This window comes from Silurus meridionalis, chromosome 1 (genome assembly GCF_014805685.1).
Source record: "Silurus meridionalis isolate SWU-2019-XX chromosome 1, ASM1480568v1, whole genome shotgun sequence".
Taxonomy (NCBI): Eukaryota; Metazoa; Chordata; class Actinopteri; order Siluriformes; family Siluridae; genus Silurus; species Silurus meridionalis.
In genome coordinates this window covers 8926910-8949553 of record NC_060884.1, presented here as the reverse complement: position 1 = coordinate 8949553, position 22644 = coordinate 8926910, and the positions used below count along the sequence as shown (strand labels likewise).

General features: G+C 38.5%; 1 protein-coding gene across 1 annotated transcript in view; it reads right to left on the bottom strand.

Annotated features, from left to right (window-relative positions):
- Positions 1 to 7416: 7416 nt before the first annotated feature.
- The window catches only part of igfbp5a (insulin-like growth factor binding protein 5a), a 31193-nt gene continuing 15965 nt past the window's right edge, over positions 7417 to 22644 (bottom strand). The window contains exon 4 of the mRNA XM_046858461.1: positions 7417 to 7678. Within this exon, the coding sequence (XP_046714417.1) occupies positions 7544 to 7678 (135 nt within the window). The 3' untranslated portion in view covers positions 7417 to 7543. The remainder of the gene's footprint in view (positions 7679 to 22644) is intronic.

Here is a 22644-nt window from a genome sequence, read left to right as displayed (position 1 = left end):
TGTTGAAATGTTTTGCGGGAAGACCGAGTGCTGAACACCTGCAGCTAATGCTTATGTAATTTTAAGTGATTTTATTATTATTTATTTATTATTTATAATAACAATCATGACAGGAGGTAAATGCTAATGCAATCAGGAATTATCATCCAGATTACACAGACAACAAATAGCTACCTTTTTTAAATTTATGCTTACAATCGTAGATATCTATATTTGAATAAACGCTTTTCACAAAAGAGACATAAAAAAACTGAATAAACTTTTGTTCTTTCATTTAAATGAAATTTTACTTAGATTTGTATTTCCCAGCCGTGTGTACATTAAAATGCATATGCAAAAAAGACAGATTTTCAAGAGAACCCAGACCACATGTAATCATTTGTATTTTACAATATGTAATTAAGTAATGTTTTCCAATAATATACAGTATCTGCTAAAAGTTTGTGGACACCTGACATCACAATGAAAACTTGGCTTGCCTTAAAAAAATTGCTACAAAGTTTCAGCCACACAATTGTATATAAGTTTCCAGTATGACAGTGCCCTTGTGAAGAGATGGTTTGCCTAGGTTAAATTTTACAAATACAAGTAATCTGCAGAGAACTCTGATGTTGAGATGAACTGGGACACTGACCCAAGCATCCCAAGCCTCTTCACCAAACCTCACTGCCAGCCCTTACAAATGCTTTTGAGGTACCTGGAATGGGATGGTCAAAATTGGGTGTGATGTTTAAGGTTTATGAACTTGTGCCATATAAAGTAGCAAGCACTTAATAAATGCGTTTTATATTTATCTTATGTTTGTTGGTTCTGTCAAATTTAACAAGAACTATGAAATGATTGCATACAATGGTTGCATTAAAATCATGTAATGGGCACCTAGCATTGAATTTCTTCTACTTTCACTGTGGTTATTTGCCAGCAGTCACTAGTTAATGATGTCATTAATGTTTGCAATGCAAAAATGACTGTATTGATAAAATAAATAATTATCACTTATTACTTTCTATATGGATAATTCAATCTAGCATTTCGTTGCTCTAAGTCAAATGCAGACAAAAACTAGTGTGATAAGAAATTTTTTTAAGAATTAAAAAAATGTATTTATTCATACATGTGCATGTGTGTACGTTTGTGTGGGTGTGTGAGAGAGGGTAAGAGAATGTGTGTTTGATTTGTGTGCATTTCTGCTGCTTTGTAAATTAATAAATGAAATGATTGATGTTAAACATTTGTATTGTATTTTATTCTTTTTATATTACAATTGTCTTACCCAGTTCATCAACTTAATTTTGTGCCAATCTAACCATACCAGTTAAATTACATGCAAAATGATCAGTTTAAATCAGTATGGTAATTAGTAAATTTAGTAAATGTTTTACAATAGCAGTCTAACTCTGTATGGAACTCTGACTGCATGGTTTATAAGGCAGGGCATTCATTTTGAACAGTGGACAGATTTATCTAGAGGTCAACCGAAATAGGTTTTTCTCTGGCCGATGTTGATATTTAGAAATCAGGGCAGCCGATGGCAAATATATGATGCCGACTTTTTTTGCTCAATATGGTTCTCCGATATTCTTTTTTTTCCTTTCATCTTATAAAATAAATCAGATTTAGTTTTGTTCTGGTCAGATGGCGTCATCCGTTTTTCAGCTGATTCTCATGTGGAATCATTAGCAGAGCTCGTCGGTAAGAAAGAGAACTCTGACTGGCTATTTAGCTTAGCGAATGAGCGCACAATAAAAATGGTACACACTTGTTGTCATTCTTACTCTGGTCTTAGCACCTTATTAGACATGATTGAGAAAAGCTACACGTATTCATTAGTGATGATTCTAGCTTTTCCGGTTTCCCTTTTTGGATGCCGAATACAGGCTACAGCTTAATTTGCAGTACAATTGGTCGATGCCCATAAACCTCTAGTTTTAAACAACACCTTACAGCTAATCAAAATTGAGTGGTGTCATTAGTGTGTGTGTGTGTGTGTGTGTGTGTGTGTGTGTGTGTGTGTGTGTGTGTGTGTGTGTATATATATATATATATATATATATATATATATACACACACACACACACACACACACACACACACACACACACACACCGTATTTTTCAGACTATAAGCCGCTACTTTTTTTCCCACGTTTTGAACCCCGTGGCTTAAACAACGAAGCGGCTAATATATGGATTTGTCCTGGGTTTTTCCCGGTTTCACAAACTTCAAGCCAAAAAACTGAGTGACATAACATTAGACCAATGAAATTTCCGAACGGAAACGAAAAAACGCACTTCACCTGTGTTCTGAGCTGCACAGCATTGGAATAAAAACTTCCACCGGTGGCACACGACGATGCCAAAAGATAAACTCCCCAGAGAAATACAGTGGTACCTTGACCTACGAGTTTAATTCGTTCCGTGGATGAGCTCGTATCTCAATTTGCTCGCACATCAAATCAGTTTTCCATATTGAAAATACTTAAAAATGGCATTAATCCGTTCCAACCCTCAAAATGAGACCCCATTTTTATGTTTCATGTTATTAAATTGGAAAATACATTTCTAAATAACAAATCTTGTATAAAAACATAATAGAAAGAGTATGTAAAGATATAATAAGTTTTTATTCAGTGTATTTTCCTTGGAGATGAGACGACTTGAGCTAACGAAAACGCTGGTGGGGTGTGTGTGTGTGTGTGTGTGTGTGTGTGTGTGTGTGTGTGTGTGTGTGGAGGGGGGTAGAGGCGATAAGCGGAGGCGGAGGGAAAACAGTCACAGTCTTCGCTCGTACAATAAAACAAAAAACAAAAAACATAAAACAAAAAACTCGTACAATAATGCACTCGTAGGTCAAGGTACCACTGTAGTTGTGAAAGGAAGGAGGAAGACAGTGAACAATGACTTACTTGGTAGGCTACTGTTTAGATACAAGCCGTTGTAGCGCGTTGAGTCTGGGTGAAGGGAGAGCTCGCTAACTGCAACAGAAATCATATAAGCACAGACAGGTTTCCAAAACTCGTGCTTTTTTATTTTTCTTGGCAACAGCGTTATGGGTTAGTCAAAGAAACTTAGAAATGAGCATCAGAAAATAATAAGGACATAATCCTCAGACTTAAACACATGCAGTAATACCGGAAGAATGCAGTGGCAGGCTATTCCCAAAATACCGCTATGCTTCTATTAGAAACGCAACATATTGCATTTAGTGTCTTTCGTTAAATCCTGTGTAAAGTTCATTAGTTTCAGTGTAGACACTGCGGCTTATATACAGGTGCAGCTTATTTATGTTAAAAATTTAAATCTTTGTCAAATTCAGTGGGTGCAGCTTATATATGGGTGCGCTTTATAGTCCGGAAATTACGGTGTATATATTAGGGATGCCACAATTCTCAATATAATATTAAACAGTTCGGTACGACATCCATGGTTCAATATGCGCTTGTGAATTGCGTTTTTTTTCGGTTTTAGGTTTAAATAATTTATGTGCTTTTTATTTCTCTCCGAATTGACTGTTTGTGTGTGCCTGTAAGTCTACGAGCTGAGATGAGGAAACTCCTCCCCGCGAGTCAATGTTCAATCACTATGCTCTAAAGTTAGGGGGCGCTGAACCATCATTCCACACTTTAACATGGCTAGCGGTGGTGAAGTGAGGCTACAGTACGAGGAGGTGCCGCATCTTTTAAATCTGTGATGTGGAGACATTTCGGTTTTGCTGTTGAGTATAATGCCGAGGAAGAAAAAACGGTAAACAAAAAAATGACTGTCTGCAATCATTGTTTTACACATGTAGCCTACTCAAATGGAAACCCTTACAATATGATTGCACATCTGCGGCGTCATCACCCAGCAATATCAATGTCTGAAGGCAGGATAGCAGAGAGGTAATAAAGTCCTCCAAAAAACAACAGACCCTCGCTGAATCCTTCCAGCATACATACCCAACTGATTCCGAGAGACACATGAAAATAACAAAGGCAGTGGGGGTGTTGATTGCTCTGACCACAGATGGTTGGACCTCGTGGGCAACCGTGACTTACCTCACTGTAACTGTTTGTTACATGTCGGATTGGGAAATGAAAAGCGCTGTACTCCAAACCCGTCCCCTGTATGAAAGTCATACAAGCGCTCATTTGGCAGAAGAGTTGACAAATGTAGTGAATACATGGAAGATGCGGAGGCCAAATATGTTTAGGAATTTATGTGTTCCCCAGTTTGTACATGGGCTATCTGCAGCTGTGATATTTCAGTGTTAATTTTAAAATAAAAAATGTTTATATTATACAAAACACTAGTAACCAGTGGACTTTTCTTTGCTTTTAAGTAAAATAAAGGAGTATTGCAATAAATCGTTTTTATTTGTTTCTTCTTAACCTCTTACTGTTCCTAGTGCCTAAGCATAGAATAACAAAAAACACTTTTATGTGTTAAGCACATAAAACCGAAGCACATAGAACCGAACCGAACCGAACCGAACCGAAAACCGTGGTTAAAAAAACGAGGTATGTATTGAACCGTGGGCTAACTGTATTGTTGCATCCCTAGTGTATATATATATATATATATTAGGGCTGGGCGATAAATCGATTTTATCGATTAACTCGAATGTGTAGTTTACATCGATCTGTTTTAATAAAAATCTCTTGGCTCCCATAGTTTCGAACAAACGCAGCCCCGCCCCCCTCCCCCCGCGCGTTTGCCATAGAGATACACAAACAACATGCCAGCGAGCAGAGAAGAACTCGTTCCCAAGAAAAGTTAAGACAGCCGCATCTTGAAAATACACGGTTAAGCACTTTGTTTAGTGTTGCGCATCCAATCGTACACTTACGGTACGGGTGTTGGAAGCGACCAAAATACATGTAAAGGCACTTCAGAACGGCGTTTCCTTTAAGAAACAGAAAAATCTGATCATTTAAATCACCATATTCAAACATCATTTTACTGTGGAGTTTTTAAGAAAACTAAAGGCAAAATCTCTTAAAACCTCAGGTGCATTTTCAATCATGTTCCACATCTAAACACTCATAAAAAAATTTTCTGTGTAGGTTTTCTCATTTTATGTTATGTTGTTCTATTTTCACAATTTACAAAGGCATCTTATATACGTATATATACGTATATATATATATATATATATATATATATATATATATATATATATATATATATATATATATATATATATTAGGGCTGGGCGATAAATCGATTTTATCGATTAACTCAATGTGTAGTTTACATCGATCTGTTTTAATAAAAATCTCTTGGCTCCCATAGTTTCGAACAACGCAGCCCGCCCCCTCCCCAGCGCGTTTGCCATAGAGATACACAAACAACATGCCAGCGAGCAGAGAAGAACTCGTTCCCAAGAAAAGTTAAGACAGCCGCATCTTGAAAATACACGGTTAAGCACTTTGTTTAGTGTTGCGCATCCAATCGTACACTTACGGTACGGGTGTTGGAAGCGACCAAAATACATGTAAAGGCACTTCAGAACGGCGTTTCCTTTAAGAAACAGAAAATCTGATCATTTAAATCACCATATTCAAACATCATTTTACTGTGGAGTTTTTAAGAAAACTAAAGGCAAAATCTCTTAAAACCTCAGGTGCATTTTCAATCATGTTCCACATCTAAACACTCATAAAAAAAATTTTCTGTGTAGGTTTTCTCATTTTATGTTATGTTGTTCTATTTTCACAATTTACAAAGGCATCTTATATACGTATATATATATATATAAAATCTCAATTAGCAAAAGCACATTGTATATAATAATAATAATGTACTCACTTTTGTGAGATATATTTGTATGAGATATACAATATACTGTATATATATATACAATATATACAGTACAGATCAAAAGTTTGGACACACCTGCTCATTCAAAGAGTTTTCTTTATTTTCATGACTATGACAATTGTAGAGTCACACTGAAGGCATCAAAACTATGAATTAACACATGTGGAATTATATACATAACAAAAAAGTGAACTGAAAATATGTCATATTGTTGGTTCTTTAAAGTAGGCATCAAGAGAATGCCAAGAGTGTGCAAAGCAGTAATCTAAGCAAAAGGTGGCTACTTTGAAGAACCTAGAATATGACATATTTTCAGTTGTTTCACACTTTTTTGTTATGTATATAATTCCACATGTGTTAATTCATAGTTTTGATGCCTTCAGTGTGACTCTACAATTTTCATAGTCATGAAAATAAAGAAAACTCTTTGAATGAGAAGGTGTGTCCAAACTTTTGGTCTGTACTGTATATATAATATATATACAGTACAGACCAAAAGTTTGGACACACAAGGTGTACCATACATATATATATATACACCGTAATTTCCGGACAATTAAGCGCACCCATATATAAGCCGCACCCTCTGAATTTGACAAAGATTTTTATTTTGAACATAAATACTTTTATGCCTAAATTGAAACTAATGAACTTTACACAGGCTTTAACAAAAGACAGTGTCTGTTACACGGTGTAACGGGTGAAATATGTTGTGGCTCCTTTAAGAGCAGAGCGGTATTTTGAGAATAGGCTGCCGCAGCATTTTTCCGGTATTACTGCATGTGTGCAAGGCCGAGGAATATGTCCTTATTATTTTCCGTGCAGCTCAGAACACAGGTGAAGTGCGTTTTTTTGTTTCCGTTCGGAAATTTAATTGGTCTAATGTTATGTCGCTCCGTTTTTTGGCTTGAAGTTTGTGAAACCGGGAAAAACCCAGGAAAAATCCATAAATTAGCCGCTTCGTTGTTTAAGCCGCGGGGTTAAAAACGTGGGAAAAAGGAGCGGCTTAAAGTCCACAAAAATACAGTATATATATATATATATATATATATATATATATATATATATATATATATATATATATATATATATATATATACACACACACACACACACACACACACACATACACACGTTACAGTAATTATATATGGTATAGGGTCAATAATGGTTTTCTCAGACAACTTACTATACTACATATAGATAAAATCTTGTGGACACCTGATCGTAGCATTCATGTGCTTTTTGATCATCCTATACTACATTTAGATCCAAATAATTAAGAGGCCTTGACTGCAGTCAATGTTCCAATATCCTAGGGTATTATATTCAGAGCTCTATAGCAGGCCACCCCAACCCATGTATATTTTCACGGAGCTCACTTTGTACTGTATATGGGGCATTGTCGTACTAAACAGGTTTGGGTCTCCTATATTAAGTGAAGGGAAAATTGTATGCTTAACTGCATCGAAAAACATATTGTACATCCTGTATTATGCACCTTGAATTTTGTAACAGTTACAACAGTTTGAAAAATAACCACATATGCCAGGTGTCCCAATACTTTTGTCTACAGAGTTTACACATTTGTGAAAGGATACAAATGAGATGCATACAAAGTTGTATTCTATCTTTATCTATACATATGTTTATGAGAGGCTTTAACAGATTATTTAAATGATTTAACAGTTAACAGATCATGGCAAAAGTTATCAAAGACCTGCAATCAAGAACAAAACTCTTCATTTGTTTTTACTGCTGTTCTCTGTGTCTCTGCACTGGACGCTGCCTCCTCTGGAGTCGGTTTCTGGCACCATGGCCCCATATTTGTCTACACACCAACAAATGCCTCTCTTTCGCCCCCTGGAGGGCTTACACTGCAACATAAAATAATTAACGTTTAATGGTTAGGCAAAAACCATTAACCATCTCTGTAGATACTATACAAAATCCAATCCCAATTTGAAAAACACTGTTTAAACACTGTGTACATTGTAAATAGGAACAGAATGCAATGATCTGTAAATCTCATAAACCCATATCTTATTCACAATAGAACATAAACAACAAATGTAAATTTTTAGACTTGCAAACTATTATTTTAAGGTAAAAATAAGATCATTTTGAATTTGATAGCTGCAACTCATCTCAAAAAAAAGTTAGGACAGGGCCAAATTTATCACTTTTTAGCATCCCACTCTTCTTTTAAAAAAATCTACATATGTCTGGGAATGAAGGGACTAGTTGGTGGAGTCTTGCTAGAAGATGATCTAGTGTTCTATGTTTGTCTGATACAGAATTCTAGCTGCTCAACCCTCCTTGGTCTTTTTGTTGCATTTTTTTATTTATATGTGCCAAATGTATTAATATGGGGAAAGGTCTGGACTGCAGGCAGGCCAGTTTAGCACTATAAATCATTTACTGCGAAACCCTGCTCTTGTAATAGATGCAATATGCGTTAAACATTGTCTTGCTGAAATATGCAAGGCCCTAAAAAAGACATCTGGATGGAAGTATATGTTGCTCTAAAACATGTACAGTGTATTCAGACCCCCTTAAATTTTTCACTCTTTGTTATATTGCAGCTATTTGCTAAAATCTTTTAAGTTCATTTTTCTTCCTTATTAATGTACACATAGCACCCCATATTGACAGAAAACAGAATTGTTGACATTGTTGCAGATTTATTAAAAAAGAAAAAATGAAATATCACATGATCCTAAGTATTCAGACCTTTTGCTCAGTATTAAGTAGAAGCACCCTTTTGATCTAATACAGCCATGAGTCTTTTTGGGAAACAAAACAAGTTTTTCACACCTGGATTTGGGGATCCTCTGCCTTTCCTCTTTGCAGATCCTCTCCAGTTCGGCCAGGTTGGATGGTAAACATTGGTGGACAGCGATTTTTAGGTCTCTCCAGAGATGCTCAATTGGGTTTAAGTCAGAGCTCTGGTTGGGCCATTCAAGAACAGTCACGGAGTTGTTGTAAAGCCACTCCTTCGATATTGTTGGATAACAACATTGTTGGAAGGTAAACCTTCGGCCCAGTCTGAGGTCCAGAGCACTCTGGAGAATGTTTTCGTCCAGGATATCCCTGTAAGTGGCCGCATTCATCTTTCCCTCGATTGCAACCAGTCGTCCTGTCTCTGCAGCTGAAAAACACCCCCACAACATGATGCTGCCACCACCATGCTTCACTGTTGGGACTGTAATGGACAGGTGATGAGCAGTGCCTGGTTTTCTCCACACATACTGCTTAGAATTAAGGCCAAAAAGTTCTATCTTGGTCTCATCAGACCAGAGAATCTTATTTCTCACCATCTTGGAGTACTTCAGGTGTTAGCAAACTCCATGCAGGCTTTCATGTGTCTTGCACTGAGGAGAGGCTTCCATCGGGCCACTCTGCCATAAAGCCCCGACTGGTGGAGGGCTGCAGTGATGGTTGACTTTCTACAACTTTTTCCCATCTCCCGACTGCATCTTTGAAGCTCAGCCACAGTGATCTTTGGGTTCTTCTTTACCTCTCTCACCAAGGCTCTTCTTTCCCGATAGCTCAGTTTGGCCGGACGGCCAGCTCTAGGAAGGGTTCTAGTCGTCCCAAACGTCTTGCATTTAAGGATTATGGAGGCCACTGTGCTCCTAGAAACCTTAAGTGTAGCAGAATTTTTTTTGTAACCTTCTGTCTCTGAGCTCTTCAGGCAGTTCCTTTTACCTTATGATTCTCATTTGCTCTGACATGCATTGTGATCTGTAAGGTCTTATATAGACAGGTGTGTGGCTTTCCTAATCAAGTCTAATCAGTATAATCAAACACAGCTGGACTCAAATGAAGGTGTAGAACCATCTCAAGGATGATCAGAAGAAATGGATAGCACCTGAGTTAAATATATGAGTGTCCCAGCAAGGGTCTGAATACTTAGGACCATGTAATATTTCAGTTTTTCTTTTTTAATAAATCTGCAAAAATGTCAACAATTCTGTGTTTTTCTGTCAATGTGGGGTGCTATGTGTACATTAATGAGGAAAATAAATGAACTTAAATGATTTTAGCAAATGGCTGCAATATAACAAAGAGTGTAAATTTAAGGCGGTCTGAATACTTTCTGTACCCACTGTATATACCATTCAAAATTGATGCTGCTTTCCAGATGTACAAACTGCCCATCCCATAGGCATTAATGGATTCCCATACCTTTAGGTATGCAGACTTCATCTGACCATAAAACAGATGACATTTCAGACATCCAGACATTTCTTTATTTCTGAACATGGTGAACTGTGTTCACAGACTGTGATTTCTAAAGGTGTTTTATGCAGTGCTTTCCATTACAGAATTATGTTTTTAATGCAATGCCACCTGAGGGTCTGAAGACTCTCTCTCTCTCTCTCTCTCTCTCTCTCTCTAAGAAACTTTTAATGCCTAATCATGTTACTGACTTGTTGCCAATTAACGTAATTAGTTGCAAAATGTTCCTCCAGAAATGTTGACACAAGGGTTGAGTTGGGCCAAATTCTAGACCTACAATCTGTGTGACTCGGCAGAGATTGAGATTTATCAAACCATTTTTTATTAAGCTGTTCAGCTGAGCTCATAGTTTTCTTGGCTGACAGACGTGGATCTTTGCATAATTGTCTGCTGTTATAGCCCATCAGAATCAGAATTAGAATCAGGTTTTTTGGGTCTGATTCCAGCTGTTGGTGACACTCAAAAAATACAGACATAAATAACACTATACATAGACTATACAAGACAATACAGACAATATGAGACAATATAGACAAAACGAGTTTTAAATAGAACACAATATACAGAGTATATGACAGATCAGTAATGTACATAAAATGTGAGCGTGCATGGTAGTGCAAATAGCAGTATTGTGCATCATGTAAGATAAAGAGGTTACAGTAGAACTTTTGTACAATATATAGCAGCAATAGTGTGTGTAACATATGGGGATGAAGTGATTACTGACTGTTCTGAAAACGCAGTACTTATAAATATGAAGCAGGGCATATAATTATGGTCAGTTGTTATTGAGGGTGATTGCCTGTGGAAAAAAAAATTCCTGTTGCTGGTAGGTGCACAAAGTTCTGTTGCGCCTGCCAGAAGGAAGTAGTTAAAAGAGGTTGTGTTCCGGGTGCGAACGGTTATTGTATAATACAAGTCCTGGAGAGTGGGCAGGGGAGCACCAACGATTTTTTCTGCTGTTTTAACGGTTTGCTGCAGTCTGTTCCTCTCCTGTTTTGTTGCTGCTCCAAACCAAATGGTGATGGATGTACACAGGACACATTCATTGACTGCAGTGTAGAACTGTATTAACAGCTTGTGTGGTAGACCATTAATTGACATAGAAACTACATCCTCTGATGGCCTTTTTTTAAAAATAAATTTTATGTTGGACTCCTATTTCACGGCTTGGAAAATAGTAGTTGCCAGAAACTTGAAGGTCTCCACAGATGACACAGGGCTGTTGGATATTGTGAGGGGAGTAGTGTTAAGGGGTGTTTCTTAAAGTCGAATATCATCTCCACAGTTTTGATCGTATTCAGCTCTAGGTTGTTCTAATTGCACCACAGCAAGAGCCGCTTCACCTACTGCTGATTTGCAGACTCGTCGCCATCATGGATGAATCCAATGAGAGTAGTATCATCTGCAAATTTCAGGAGTTTAACAGTTGATTCACTGGATGTGCAGTCATTAGTGTAAAGGCAAAATACCATGGAGAATAGTGGGAAGAGGGCACATCCATGAGGGGTGCCAGTGCTGTCTGGACAAATACTGTCTCACCTGTTGTTTTCTGCCTGTCAGGAAGCTGGTTATCCACTGATGGATAGCAGGGGGTATAGTGAGTTTTAGGAGATTGGAGTGGAGAATTTCCGGAATTATGGTATTAAAATCAGAACTTAAGTTTACAAACAGAATCTGGGCATACTGTATGTCCCTAAGAAGCCAAGGTGTTGCAGAATGTAGTGCAGCCCCATGTTTACTACATCATCCACCAAACTGTTTGCTCTGTAGGCAAACTATTAGGGATCCAGCAGCTGTTCTGTTATATTCTTTAGGTGGGCCAATACCAGCTGCTCGAAGGTCTTCATGACAACAGATGTCAGAGTGACAGGCCTGTAGTCATTCAGTCATGTGATGGTGATCAGCGACCCTTCAGAGGATCATGAGAACAGCTAAAAAAGATTTTTTGTCTCTCCCCTCTATCATGTACATTTACACCACACGCTGCATCTGCAAAGCCAGCAGCACCCCTCACACACACTCTTCACCCTTCTTCCATCAGGAAAGCATTCGGGCCGTCACATCCAGACTGTGCAACAGCTTTTTCCCGCAAGCCATCATGCTCCTCAACACAGAACTAAACTGAAACTGAAACTCATCTCAATCCATTCCACCATTTATTTATTATTTGTATTTAATCACATTATACTGTTTATATGCTGTTTTTTGCACCTCTCGACTGCTGCTACTGCTGTTTGTGCACTGCATTGTGTCCTCTTTTGCACAGTACTGTATAATCAGAGTATACAGTAGGTTTACTGGTCAGCTCTATTTTGTATTTTGTGTTATGCGTATTTGTCCCACACTGTGAAAACCTGCTCCCCTCTGTAGGCATCCTCGATGGCATATCGAAGTTGTTTAAGTTTGGCTGTGAACCATGGCTTGTTGTTACTGAATGTGCACAAGGTTGTGGTTGGCACACACGTCTTTAAAAAAACTGTAAGGTGTCACAGTGTCAGTCATTTCATCCAAACTGGCAATTCCAGCTTCAAAGACAGTCAAAGCAGTGCAGTGCAGTGCAGTGCAGTCAAAGCAGTCTTGTAAGAAAAAAAAGTAAAAAAAAGTTTTACCTTTAATGTAAAAACTTTAGCCGATGGGATAAATGAAAGTCTAAAACGAGTTGTTTTACTACTAGGAGTTTGATACCACTTGCCAGAGAGTAGTATACTCTTGATACAGAGGGTGAAAATTATCTAACAAAATGCCCTGGGCTTTACCCAACACCTATGGTATAACTGGGTTATAGTCATCTGCTTCCTCCCTGTAATTTTACATCCTTGATAAACAATCCACTCCAGACAATATTTGTTTTTCACATAAAAGAAAATTAACCAACACAACAATGAAAATATAACAGAGACTTAATGTAGGATCTGTAAAACATGCACATCAATGTTTTATCCACATTAAATGATGCTAGTTTCCGCAAACAATGTAGTCGTTGTTGCCCTTTTTTCCACAAAGCATCAGTATTTGGAGTAAAGGACAATTTATTTATCCAGAACTTCAAAATAGCATTCTGACACCAAATGATAAAATCATCAACCACAGGACTATGCATAGAGTCCTCCTCACTAAGTAAGCTAACAATTACAGAATCATTAGAAAATTGTATAATATGCCTATTTCTAAAACTTCTCATACAATATTTGTGTACAAAATAAATAATAAAGGAGAGAGAACACATCCTTGTGATGACCCAGTAGATGACACCAACCATTCGAAAAACAATTCATTAACGCTCTGTGTTCTTTGTACAAGCAAATCTAAAATTCATCCTGCAAGACTTGATAACAACCCAAATTCACTAATTAGCTTCTCGATTAACATATGTGGCTGAATGGTATTTTAAGTAAATGTGTTCGGCTTATCCAAGTGCGAAGTATTAAGTGTAAAAGCATCCTCGCTTAGCCCTATATGCAAATTGAAGGGCTAAGCGAGGATGCTTTTACACTTAATACTTCGCACTAAGTGTAAAAGCATCCTCGCTTAGCCCTATATGCAAATTGAAGGGTTTTTGAGAACTTTGAATCCTTATACCCAAGGTATTACGCGTTATTGAAAAGGCTAATGAACTAGCTTACCAAGAGACACATATTAGGAACAACAACAGCGATTCTACAAAATGGCAAGTAGAGCGGCAGGGTTTCTGGCACCGCAGTTTCTGTTTGATGGATCTGAAGAGAAATATGACCTTTGGGAAAAAAGATTCCTTGGCTATTTGCATACTCTAAAGCTAAAAGAAACTATTTTACAAGAACCTGTTGATGCTAATGCAGAACAGCTAATCAAAGACGGGCAGAAGAATGCTGATTGCTATGCTGAATTAATACGACTTATAGATGATAAAAGCCTATCGCTTATAAGACATGAAGCAGCTGATAATGGTAGAAAAGCCCTGAAAATACTGAAAGAGCATTATTCGGGGAAAAGCAAGCCATGGATAATAAATATGTACACATCGTTAACCCAGCTACATATGATAAAAGCAGAAAACATCATTACAGCATTGAGAGATGCGGGAGAAACCATGAGTGATGGATTGACTATTGCCATGATTCTCTGTGCACTACCAGATTATTTCAAGCCGCTAGCCGTCCACAAACCCAAAATAAGGACAACATTACATGCATAGACTTTAAAAGAAGATTGAGAATTTATGAGGAGGCGGAGAAAATGAAAACAGAATCCACAGATAATGTTATGAAAGCACACACGAGACAAGCAAGAGGCCCTTTAAAGTCATATGCTAAAGACAGAAAATATTAGGATACCAATGTGACCTGTTACAAATGTGGGGTAAAGGGATATAAAGCCAGAAAATGTTTCAAGAGGGTGTGGTGAAATCATTGCAAAAATAATACACATGCAGAATTTCTATGTAAGAAAAGGGGAGGCCAAGACGACGCCAGAAATGTTGTAGATGAAAAAGACCATCTCTTCAAAGCTGAGCACTCTGAATCTGGAGGAATGTCAGACTATGTAAAGATCAAAGGCATCATGGTAGCCGCTGGTGCGACATCTCATACTGTAAATGACATCAAGAAATTCTAAGACTTTATCAGCTTTTTTCATCCTGAAACTCATTCAGTGCAATTAGCAGATGGGACAAAATGCAGCGGAATGGCTAAACAAAGAGGAACAGCTGTGATTTTCTTCCTAGATGACACTGGACAACATCACAGAGTTCAGCTACGGGATGCTTTATACATGCCTACATACCCACATGATATTTGCTCAGTTACGAGGGCAACAAATGGTGGAGCAACAATAACCTTCAAAAGAGGGAACAGTCATATGTTTACCAAAGACAGCAGCAGGTTTGACATTCATGAAAGTGGAAATTTTTATTATTTGCCAACTGTTGAAGAGAGCATTGATGATTTACAAACTTGGCACGAAATTTTGGGTCATTGTAACTATGACTATATCCAAATGTTACAAGGTGTAGTTAGAGGCATGGAGATAAAACAGAACAGAGTCAGAAATAATTGATTATGTGAAGTATGTACACAAGGAAAATTCACTAGGACAAGAAACAGGGAGCCAGACAGAAAGGCAAAGAACCCTTAGAACTAATTCATACTGATTTAGCCAGCCCCATGTCAACAAAGAGCAAAGAGGGACACAGATATGCACAGTCAAACGACTCAGTCAAACGACATATACAGATGACTATTCTGGTACTGTGTTAGTGTATTTTCTGAAGTGCAAGGGAGACACAATTCAAGCCACAGAAAAATTTCTAGCTGACATAGCACCTTATGGAGAAATCAAGTGCATCCGTTCAGATAACGGCACTGAATTTATGCGTCGAAATTTTCAGGCATTATTAACAAAGAATAAAATTAGACATGAAACGTCTGCACCCTACTCACCTCATCAGAATGGCACAGCAGAAAGAGGTTGTAGAACACTCTATGACATGACCAGGTGCTTACTGATAGAAATGCAAACATCATCTTATGTGAGAAACAGTTGCTTCAGTAGACGTACAAAGAAAACTCCATATGAGTTATTTACAGACAGAAAGCCAGATGTTTCCAAAATGCAGAAATTTGGATCGAAATGTTTTGCTTACAAACAAGAGAAAGGCAAATTGGAATCTGGGTGTGAACAAGGTGTGTTCATCAGCTATGATAAAAACTGTCCAGCTTATTTAGTGTACTATCCAAACACAGAGAAGGTCCAAAAGCATAGGTTGGTAAAGTTCACAACTAAGACAACCAAAGAAAGAGAAACACAAACATTTGAGACATTTACCGAATTCGAGGATATAGATCCTAACATCATTAGCAGTGCGAAAGATATTTATAAAAATGTAGAAAATGTACCAGGCCAAGGCAGGTACCAGGCAAGTGGTGTTTCTGAGACTTTGCCTGAACATACTGATCACACGCAGCCTGGCAAAGATGCTGAGAATGTAGTCAGAAGGAACCCGCCAAGAAGTAGGAGGAGACCAGCTCATCTACAAGATTTTGAGACTGAGAATATAGAAGACAAACTTAAAAAATATATAGACTGTTGTTTACAGAGTTGTGTGCGATGTACCACAAACTTACCAGAATGCCATAACATCTAACAAAGCAAGGCAATGGAAGGATGCTATGGACAAAGAAATGCATTCACTAGTGGAAACAGCAGTGGCATTATCTACTTGTGAAGCATTGTACATGTCCTTAGCATCAGCTCTACAGGAATGTATCTACTTGGAGCAGCTACTTAAGGGTATGGACAGGTACCAATAAACAAAAACAAAGGTGTAAGAAGACAACCAAGGTACCATAGCATTAGCCAGAAATCCAATCTGTAGGCAAAGGTGCAAACACATTGATATCAGGTACCATTTTATAAGGGAAACTGTAAATGATGGTAAGTTAATCTTGGTGTATTGTCCCACTGAGGAAATGATTGCTGATATTATGACAAAACCAGTCACTAGGCAAAAACTAAAGAAGTTTGTTCGAGACATCTTTGGCACTTAAGAGTGTTAAAATTTATATTTGCATTATTTAGATTAGAGACAAGTGTTATTTGTTTTGTTGTTCTTTCTGATAACACAGTAAGCTAAGAGCAAGTGGGAATATTGCGCTCTTATACATTGTATTAAGGCATCATTAAAATTACCAATAGGTTTATTTAAAGTTATTGCGGTTTTGGGGTGATGACGTTATGCTGCTGCATTTTCTTGATGTCCAAGTCGGTGTTTGTTTAAGTTCATGCTGAATAAAAAGACAAATGAGAAGAGCAAAATGTGCAACGCTTCTGTTTGTTTCCACGAGTGATAGTGAACTGCACAATGAATCTCAACAGAATCCATTCAAACTAATTATATTATTCCTTTTCCTCCTATACTTACCTGATATTAAACTTATCTCCTCCTAAACAGAACCTAAATTCCCCATTCTCAATTTTAACCCAAGATTTTACTTATAGGATGCGTTGCCCTCTTAATTTCACACTTAATTATTTTTTTTTGCCTATAATACTCTACTGCAGGGGTGGCCAACCTGTGGCTCGCGAGCCGCATGCGGCTCTTTGGCTGGTTTCATGCGGCTCTTATGTTCATGTCAAAGTTTGTGTGTGATTGATTTTTAATGTGCGTGTTCGATTTGCTTGAGTTCAATACGGTATTTTTAAGACTTAAATGAGCTTGCCCCTACTGGGAAACTTTGCGGTATATCAGACCTGGGCAAACTACGGCCCGCAGGCCACATCCGGCCCTTTGTATGTCCCTGTGCGGCCCGCGTGAGGCCAATCATAAATTACAGGGATGCACCGAAAATCTTCGGCCGGAATACCTAAATCACCAAAACAGCACGGCAGAAACACAATTGTAAAGACGCAATAAAAAAGCGCAGCAGCACACGGTTATCTGGATAAGAGCAACATGTCTGCGGTGTGCAGATAGCAATTTGCAAAACATGCAATGCTGAAATTTCAAGAGAGGGTGTATCTGCAAAGAGTTTTTCCAAGTTGGGTTTAATTTATCACCTGAAATCCAAACATCCCGATTGCCATTCTAAATATGAGAAGAACGCGGCGCAGAAAAGTAAAGTCAATCCGAGCATGCGCACTCAGTCTGTAGAGGACGTTTTTGAAAAGGCAGGAAAGTTTTCCAGTGATGGTGCCAAGGCAAAAGGCATAACAAAAAAAATTATGGATTTCATTGCCTTTTGAATTGAATTTTCATTTCGGTGCATCCCTAAAATATTATCGTTGGTGTGGCCCTCTGACACAATTCAGGTTTCTCATGTGGCCCCTTGTAAAAATTAATTGCCCACCCCTACGGTATATTCATCTCACGCACATGCACACAGGAATACGAGGCAGATTTGAAGGGGGTTGTTCAAGGCAAGGAATGCCAAAAGTCCCACTAAGTACCATGCATAGTAAAAGAAAAACGCTATTCTAAATTATTATATTTTTGTTTGTGGACTTGGTTAAACTGAGTTTGTGTGTGAGACAGTGCACACAATGTTCATTGTTGAAAATGACTGGACTGTGGTCTTAGAACTGTAGGAGTCAATTTCTGTCATTATGTTGGTGTGTGACATTTACAATAAATCTGGCTGAGCAGAGGTGTGTGTGTGTGTGTGTGTGTGTGTGTGTGTGTGTGTGTGTGTGTGTGTGTGTGTGTAAGAGGAAGGAATGGGTGATGTTCATGTGTGCCCATCATGTGTATGATGTGGCTCTTTGCGGTAACACAGTAAAAAATGACTCTGACTGGTTGGCCACCCCTGCTTTACTGTATCTCCCTCTCCAAAGACCCTACTTCTTTTTGTCAGAAGAATCTTCAGTGATTTTGTAACCCAGGGTTTGCTGTTAGAATATTACCTAAACAATTTCACAGGTATTAACATATCCTCACAAAGCTTCACATAACTACAAATTACATTTGCTTTAGGCAAGACCGGGGATGTGTCTGGCAGGTTACATACTGTTTGAAGTGACCCAATTATTTCCCTATGTGTGATTATTGAATTCTCCAAGAATAAAACAATCTCTCTTTCTGCACCTCACACCAGGTGTTCCTCTTTCATGCTTCACAGTGGGAACCACACATTTTGTGTCCGTCTGTTCACCCTCTGTATATCTAACAAAGACATAGTGGTTAGAACTAAAAAGCTCAAATGTGGACACATCAGACAGATTTCCACTTATCTAATGTCTTGTCCTTGTGAAGGTTCCCTTGTGGTCTAGTGGTTAGGATGTGGTGCTCTCACTGCTGCGGCCCGGATTTGATCCCCGGTCAGGGAACCAACCCCAGCCACTTTTAGTGCCGGTCCCAAGCCTAGATAAATTGGGGAGGGTTGCGTTAGGAAGGGCATCCAGCGTAAAAACATGAGCCAAATCAAACATGCGGAGGATCTGCTGTGGCGACCCCCAATAGGAGAAGCCGAAAGAAAGTTTTAATGTCTAGTCCTCGTGTTTCTTGCCTAAAGCAAGTCTCTTCTGCTCTTTGTTTTTTTTTGCTGCAGTTCTCTATGTCTGCCACATGAACTCCAAGAAGCATTATCTAAACTGGCAGTTACTGAAGCTGGTAATTCTAAAAAACCTATCCTCTGCAGCAGAGGAAGCTCTTAGTCATTCTTTTCTGGCCTGGCCCTCATGAGAGCTTGTTTCATCATAGCCTTTAATGGTTTTGAAAAATTCATTTGGGAATACATTTACAGTTCTTGAGATTTTTCCTGTTGACTAACTTTCATTTCTTAAAGAGATATTAAATCTCGGCACAAGACAACTGATGGTATAAAGCACATTATAAAGACAAGAAATGTCACAAAATAACCCCTGACAAGACACAACTGTGAACTGAGAACCTTTCAAGCTTACTATATCACGAATCTTATGAGAGAATACCAATGCCATGAACAACATGGCGGCGAGGAAGGCCATCCCTCCTCCCAACGACCAGATGCTCTGTTTAACCACAGCTAAAGTGAGGATAACTCAGAATTAACCCACGGAGGTCTGCTGACAGAGTGCTCAGGGGATGTGCAGTACAGCTAATGGATGTCTTTACCAACATGTGCACCTGAGCAGCGCTGTTGTTCCTACGTGCTTCAAGACGACAACCATCTTCCCCGTGCCGAAGAAGTCTACAGTCTCCTGCCTCAATGACTATTGTCCCGTTGCACTTACACCCATCGTACACCCTCACTGGACCAAATGCTTTTCACGTATCGTCCAAACCGTTCCACAGACAATGCCATCTCCACAACCCTTCATCTGGCCTCACCCACCTGGACAATAAGGATGTATATGTATAAATGCTGTTATATACTTCAGCTCAGCATTCACCACAATCATCCCTCAGCACCTATTTGAGAAGCTGAGCCTACTGGGCCTGAACATCTCCCTCTGTATCTGGATCGTGGACTTCCTGACTGGGAGACTGGGAACAGCATCTCCAGAATCACCAAACTGAGCACTGGGGCTCTCAGGGCTGTGTGCTGAGTCCACTGCTGTTCACTTTGCTGACTTAGGACTGTGTAGCAATGCACAGCTTGAATCACATCATCAAGTTCGCCGATGACACAACCGTGGTGGGTCTCATCAGCAAAAACAATGAGTCAGCATACAGAGAGGAGGTGAAACAGTTAACAGCCTGGTGTAGAGCCAACAACCTGTCTCTGAACGTTGACAAAACTAAAGAGTTGACTTCAGGAGAGCACAGAGAGGCCATTGTCCACTGTCATCAATGGATCCTCCAAGGAGATTGTCAAGAGCACCAGATTCCTTGGTGTTTATCAGGCATTACTTGGTTGCTCAACACCAGCTCCATCACCAAGAAAGCCTAGCAGTGTCTCTACTTTCTGAGAAGGCTGAGGAAAGCCCATCTCTACCCCCCACCCCTGACCATGTTCTTCAGAGGCCATTGAGAGCATCCTAAGCAGCTGCATCACTGCCTGGTTTGGGAACTGCATTGTCTTGGATTGCAAGACCCAACAGAGGATAGTGAGGACAGCTGAGAAGTCTCTCTCACCACACACCCCTCACACTTTTCACTCTCCTACCATCAGGGAAGCGGTTTCGAAGAATTCGGGCTGTCACATACAGGCTGTGCAACAGTTTTTTTTCCCTTAAGCCATCAGGCTCCTCAACACACAGAACTGAACTCATGCACACACACTCAACTGTGTTACTGATCTGTACAACCTGGACTCAAACACACACTCATACTCATTCACACATCCATGTCTTTAGCACCACCCATATTATATTACTATATTATTACAAACTGTTATATGCTGTTTACATGCTGTTTTTGCACATCCTTGTGCAAAAAACAGCTGCTATTGCTGTTTTGCACAAATCCTCTTGTTTGCATTTTGTTTACTTACAAGTACACTTCTCTACTCAGTTCTCCCTGCACAACCTACTGTTTAATATATGGTAGGTTTACTGCCGGTGCTATTTTGTGTTTTGTGTTTTTGTCCTACACTGTCTTGTGTTGTCTTTGTCTGTCCTGCACTGTTTGCACCAGGTTGCACACGATGCACTTTATGTGGCGAGGACACTAGTCCTTAGCTCTGTATTTTCTGTTATGTAGATTTATGTTAATTTTATTTAGCACCAGCGTTCTGGGGAAACATTGTCTCATTTCACTGGGTACTGCGTCAGCTGTATATGGTTGAAATGACAATTAAAAGCTTCTTGACTCTTGACTTGATGAGAGTTTTCCAAGCTGTCAGAAAAATACTCCCAAAGCATGATGTTTATCATCATGCATCATACTTTATTTTTGGGAGGGTTTTAAACAGATGATGAGCAGTGCCAGATTGGCTCCAGAAATAACATTTAGAATTGAGGCCAAACATTTTAATCTTGTTTTCACCAGACCAGAGAATCCTGTCCTTTAGGTGCCTATTGGCAAACTCCAAGCAGGAGAGGCTTCTCTCTAGTCACTTTGCCATAAAGCCATAAAGAGCTGCAGTGAAGGTTGCCATTCTGGAACTTTGTCCCATCTCCACACAGGATCTCTGGGGCTCAGTCAGCATGACCATTGGGTTCTTGGTCACCTCTCTTACTAAGGCTCTTCTCTCCTGATTGCCCTGATTGTTCTCTGAGCTCTGCAGGCAGTTCCTTTGACCTCATGGCTTGATTTTTGTTCTGATATGCATTGTCATCCATGAGGTCCTCTATAGAGAGTTGTGTGCCTTCCTAAATCATATGCAATCAATAAACCTTTACACAGGTAGACGCCAGTTAAGCTGTATAAACATAAGGTGAGTACAAATATATTTGACTTTACAATGTAGTGAGGTTAAAGTAAAAGTCTCCCCAAATGGAAATATATATATCTAATATATATTTATATATATCTATATATCTATATCTCTCTCTCTCTCTCTCTATCTCTCTCTCTCTCTCTCTCTCTCTATATATATATATATATATATATATATATATATATATATATATATAGATAGATAGATAGATAGATAGATAGATAGATAGATAGATAGATATATATATATATATATATATATATATATATATATATATATATATATATATATATATATATATATATATATTTCCATTTGGGGAGACCTTTACTTTAACCTCACTACATTGCAAAGTCAAATATATTTGTACTCACCTACATTTTGCCAAATTCATCCTTTTTTATTTCTGAGTGGATAAAAACTTAACTGCTCAAGCACGCAGCAAGCCACCATTCAGGGATGAAACTCCTGACTCTTGCCATAACACCTATGGCCTTATTTGTGCAAATTTTTGGAAGTAGTTGAAAATAAGGTTTTGGGCTCATGATAATTTCAATAAATATAATTCAGTGTTGAACTAATTAATATCACTGTATTAGTAGAGTGGTGTACTAAGACTAACATTGAGTCTTTTTACATAAACTGAGTTGATTAAGCAAGTGTCTTGTGACAAAAATGATAAGAGGACATTATAGCTATAATAAATTATAGTAATTTGGATACTTAATTACATTGTAAGGCAAATACTTTTTTTGAGTACCTGTACTCAAGTAAAAGTTTAAAAGGAGCACTTTTACATTTACTGGAGTAATATTTTACAT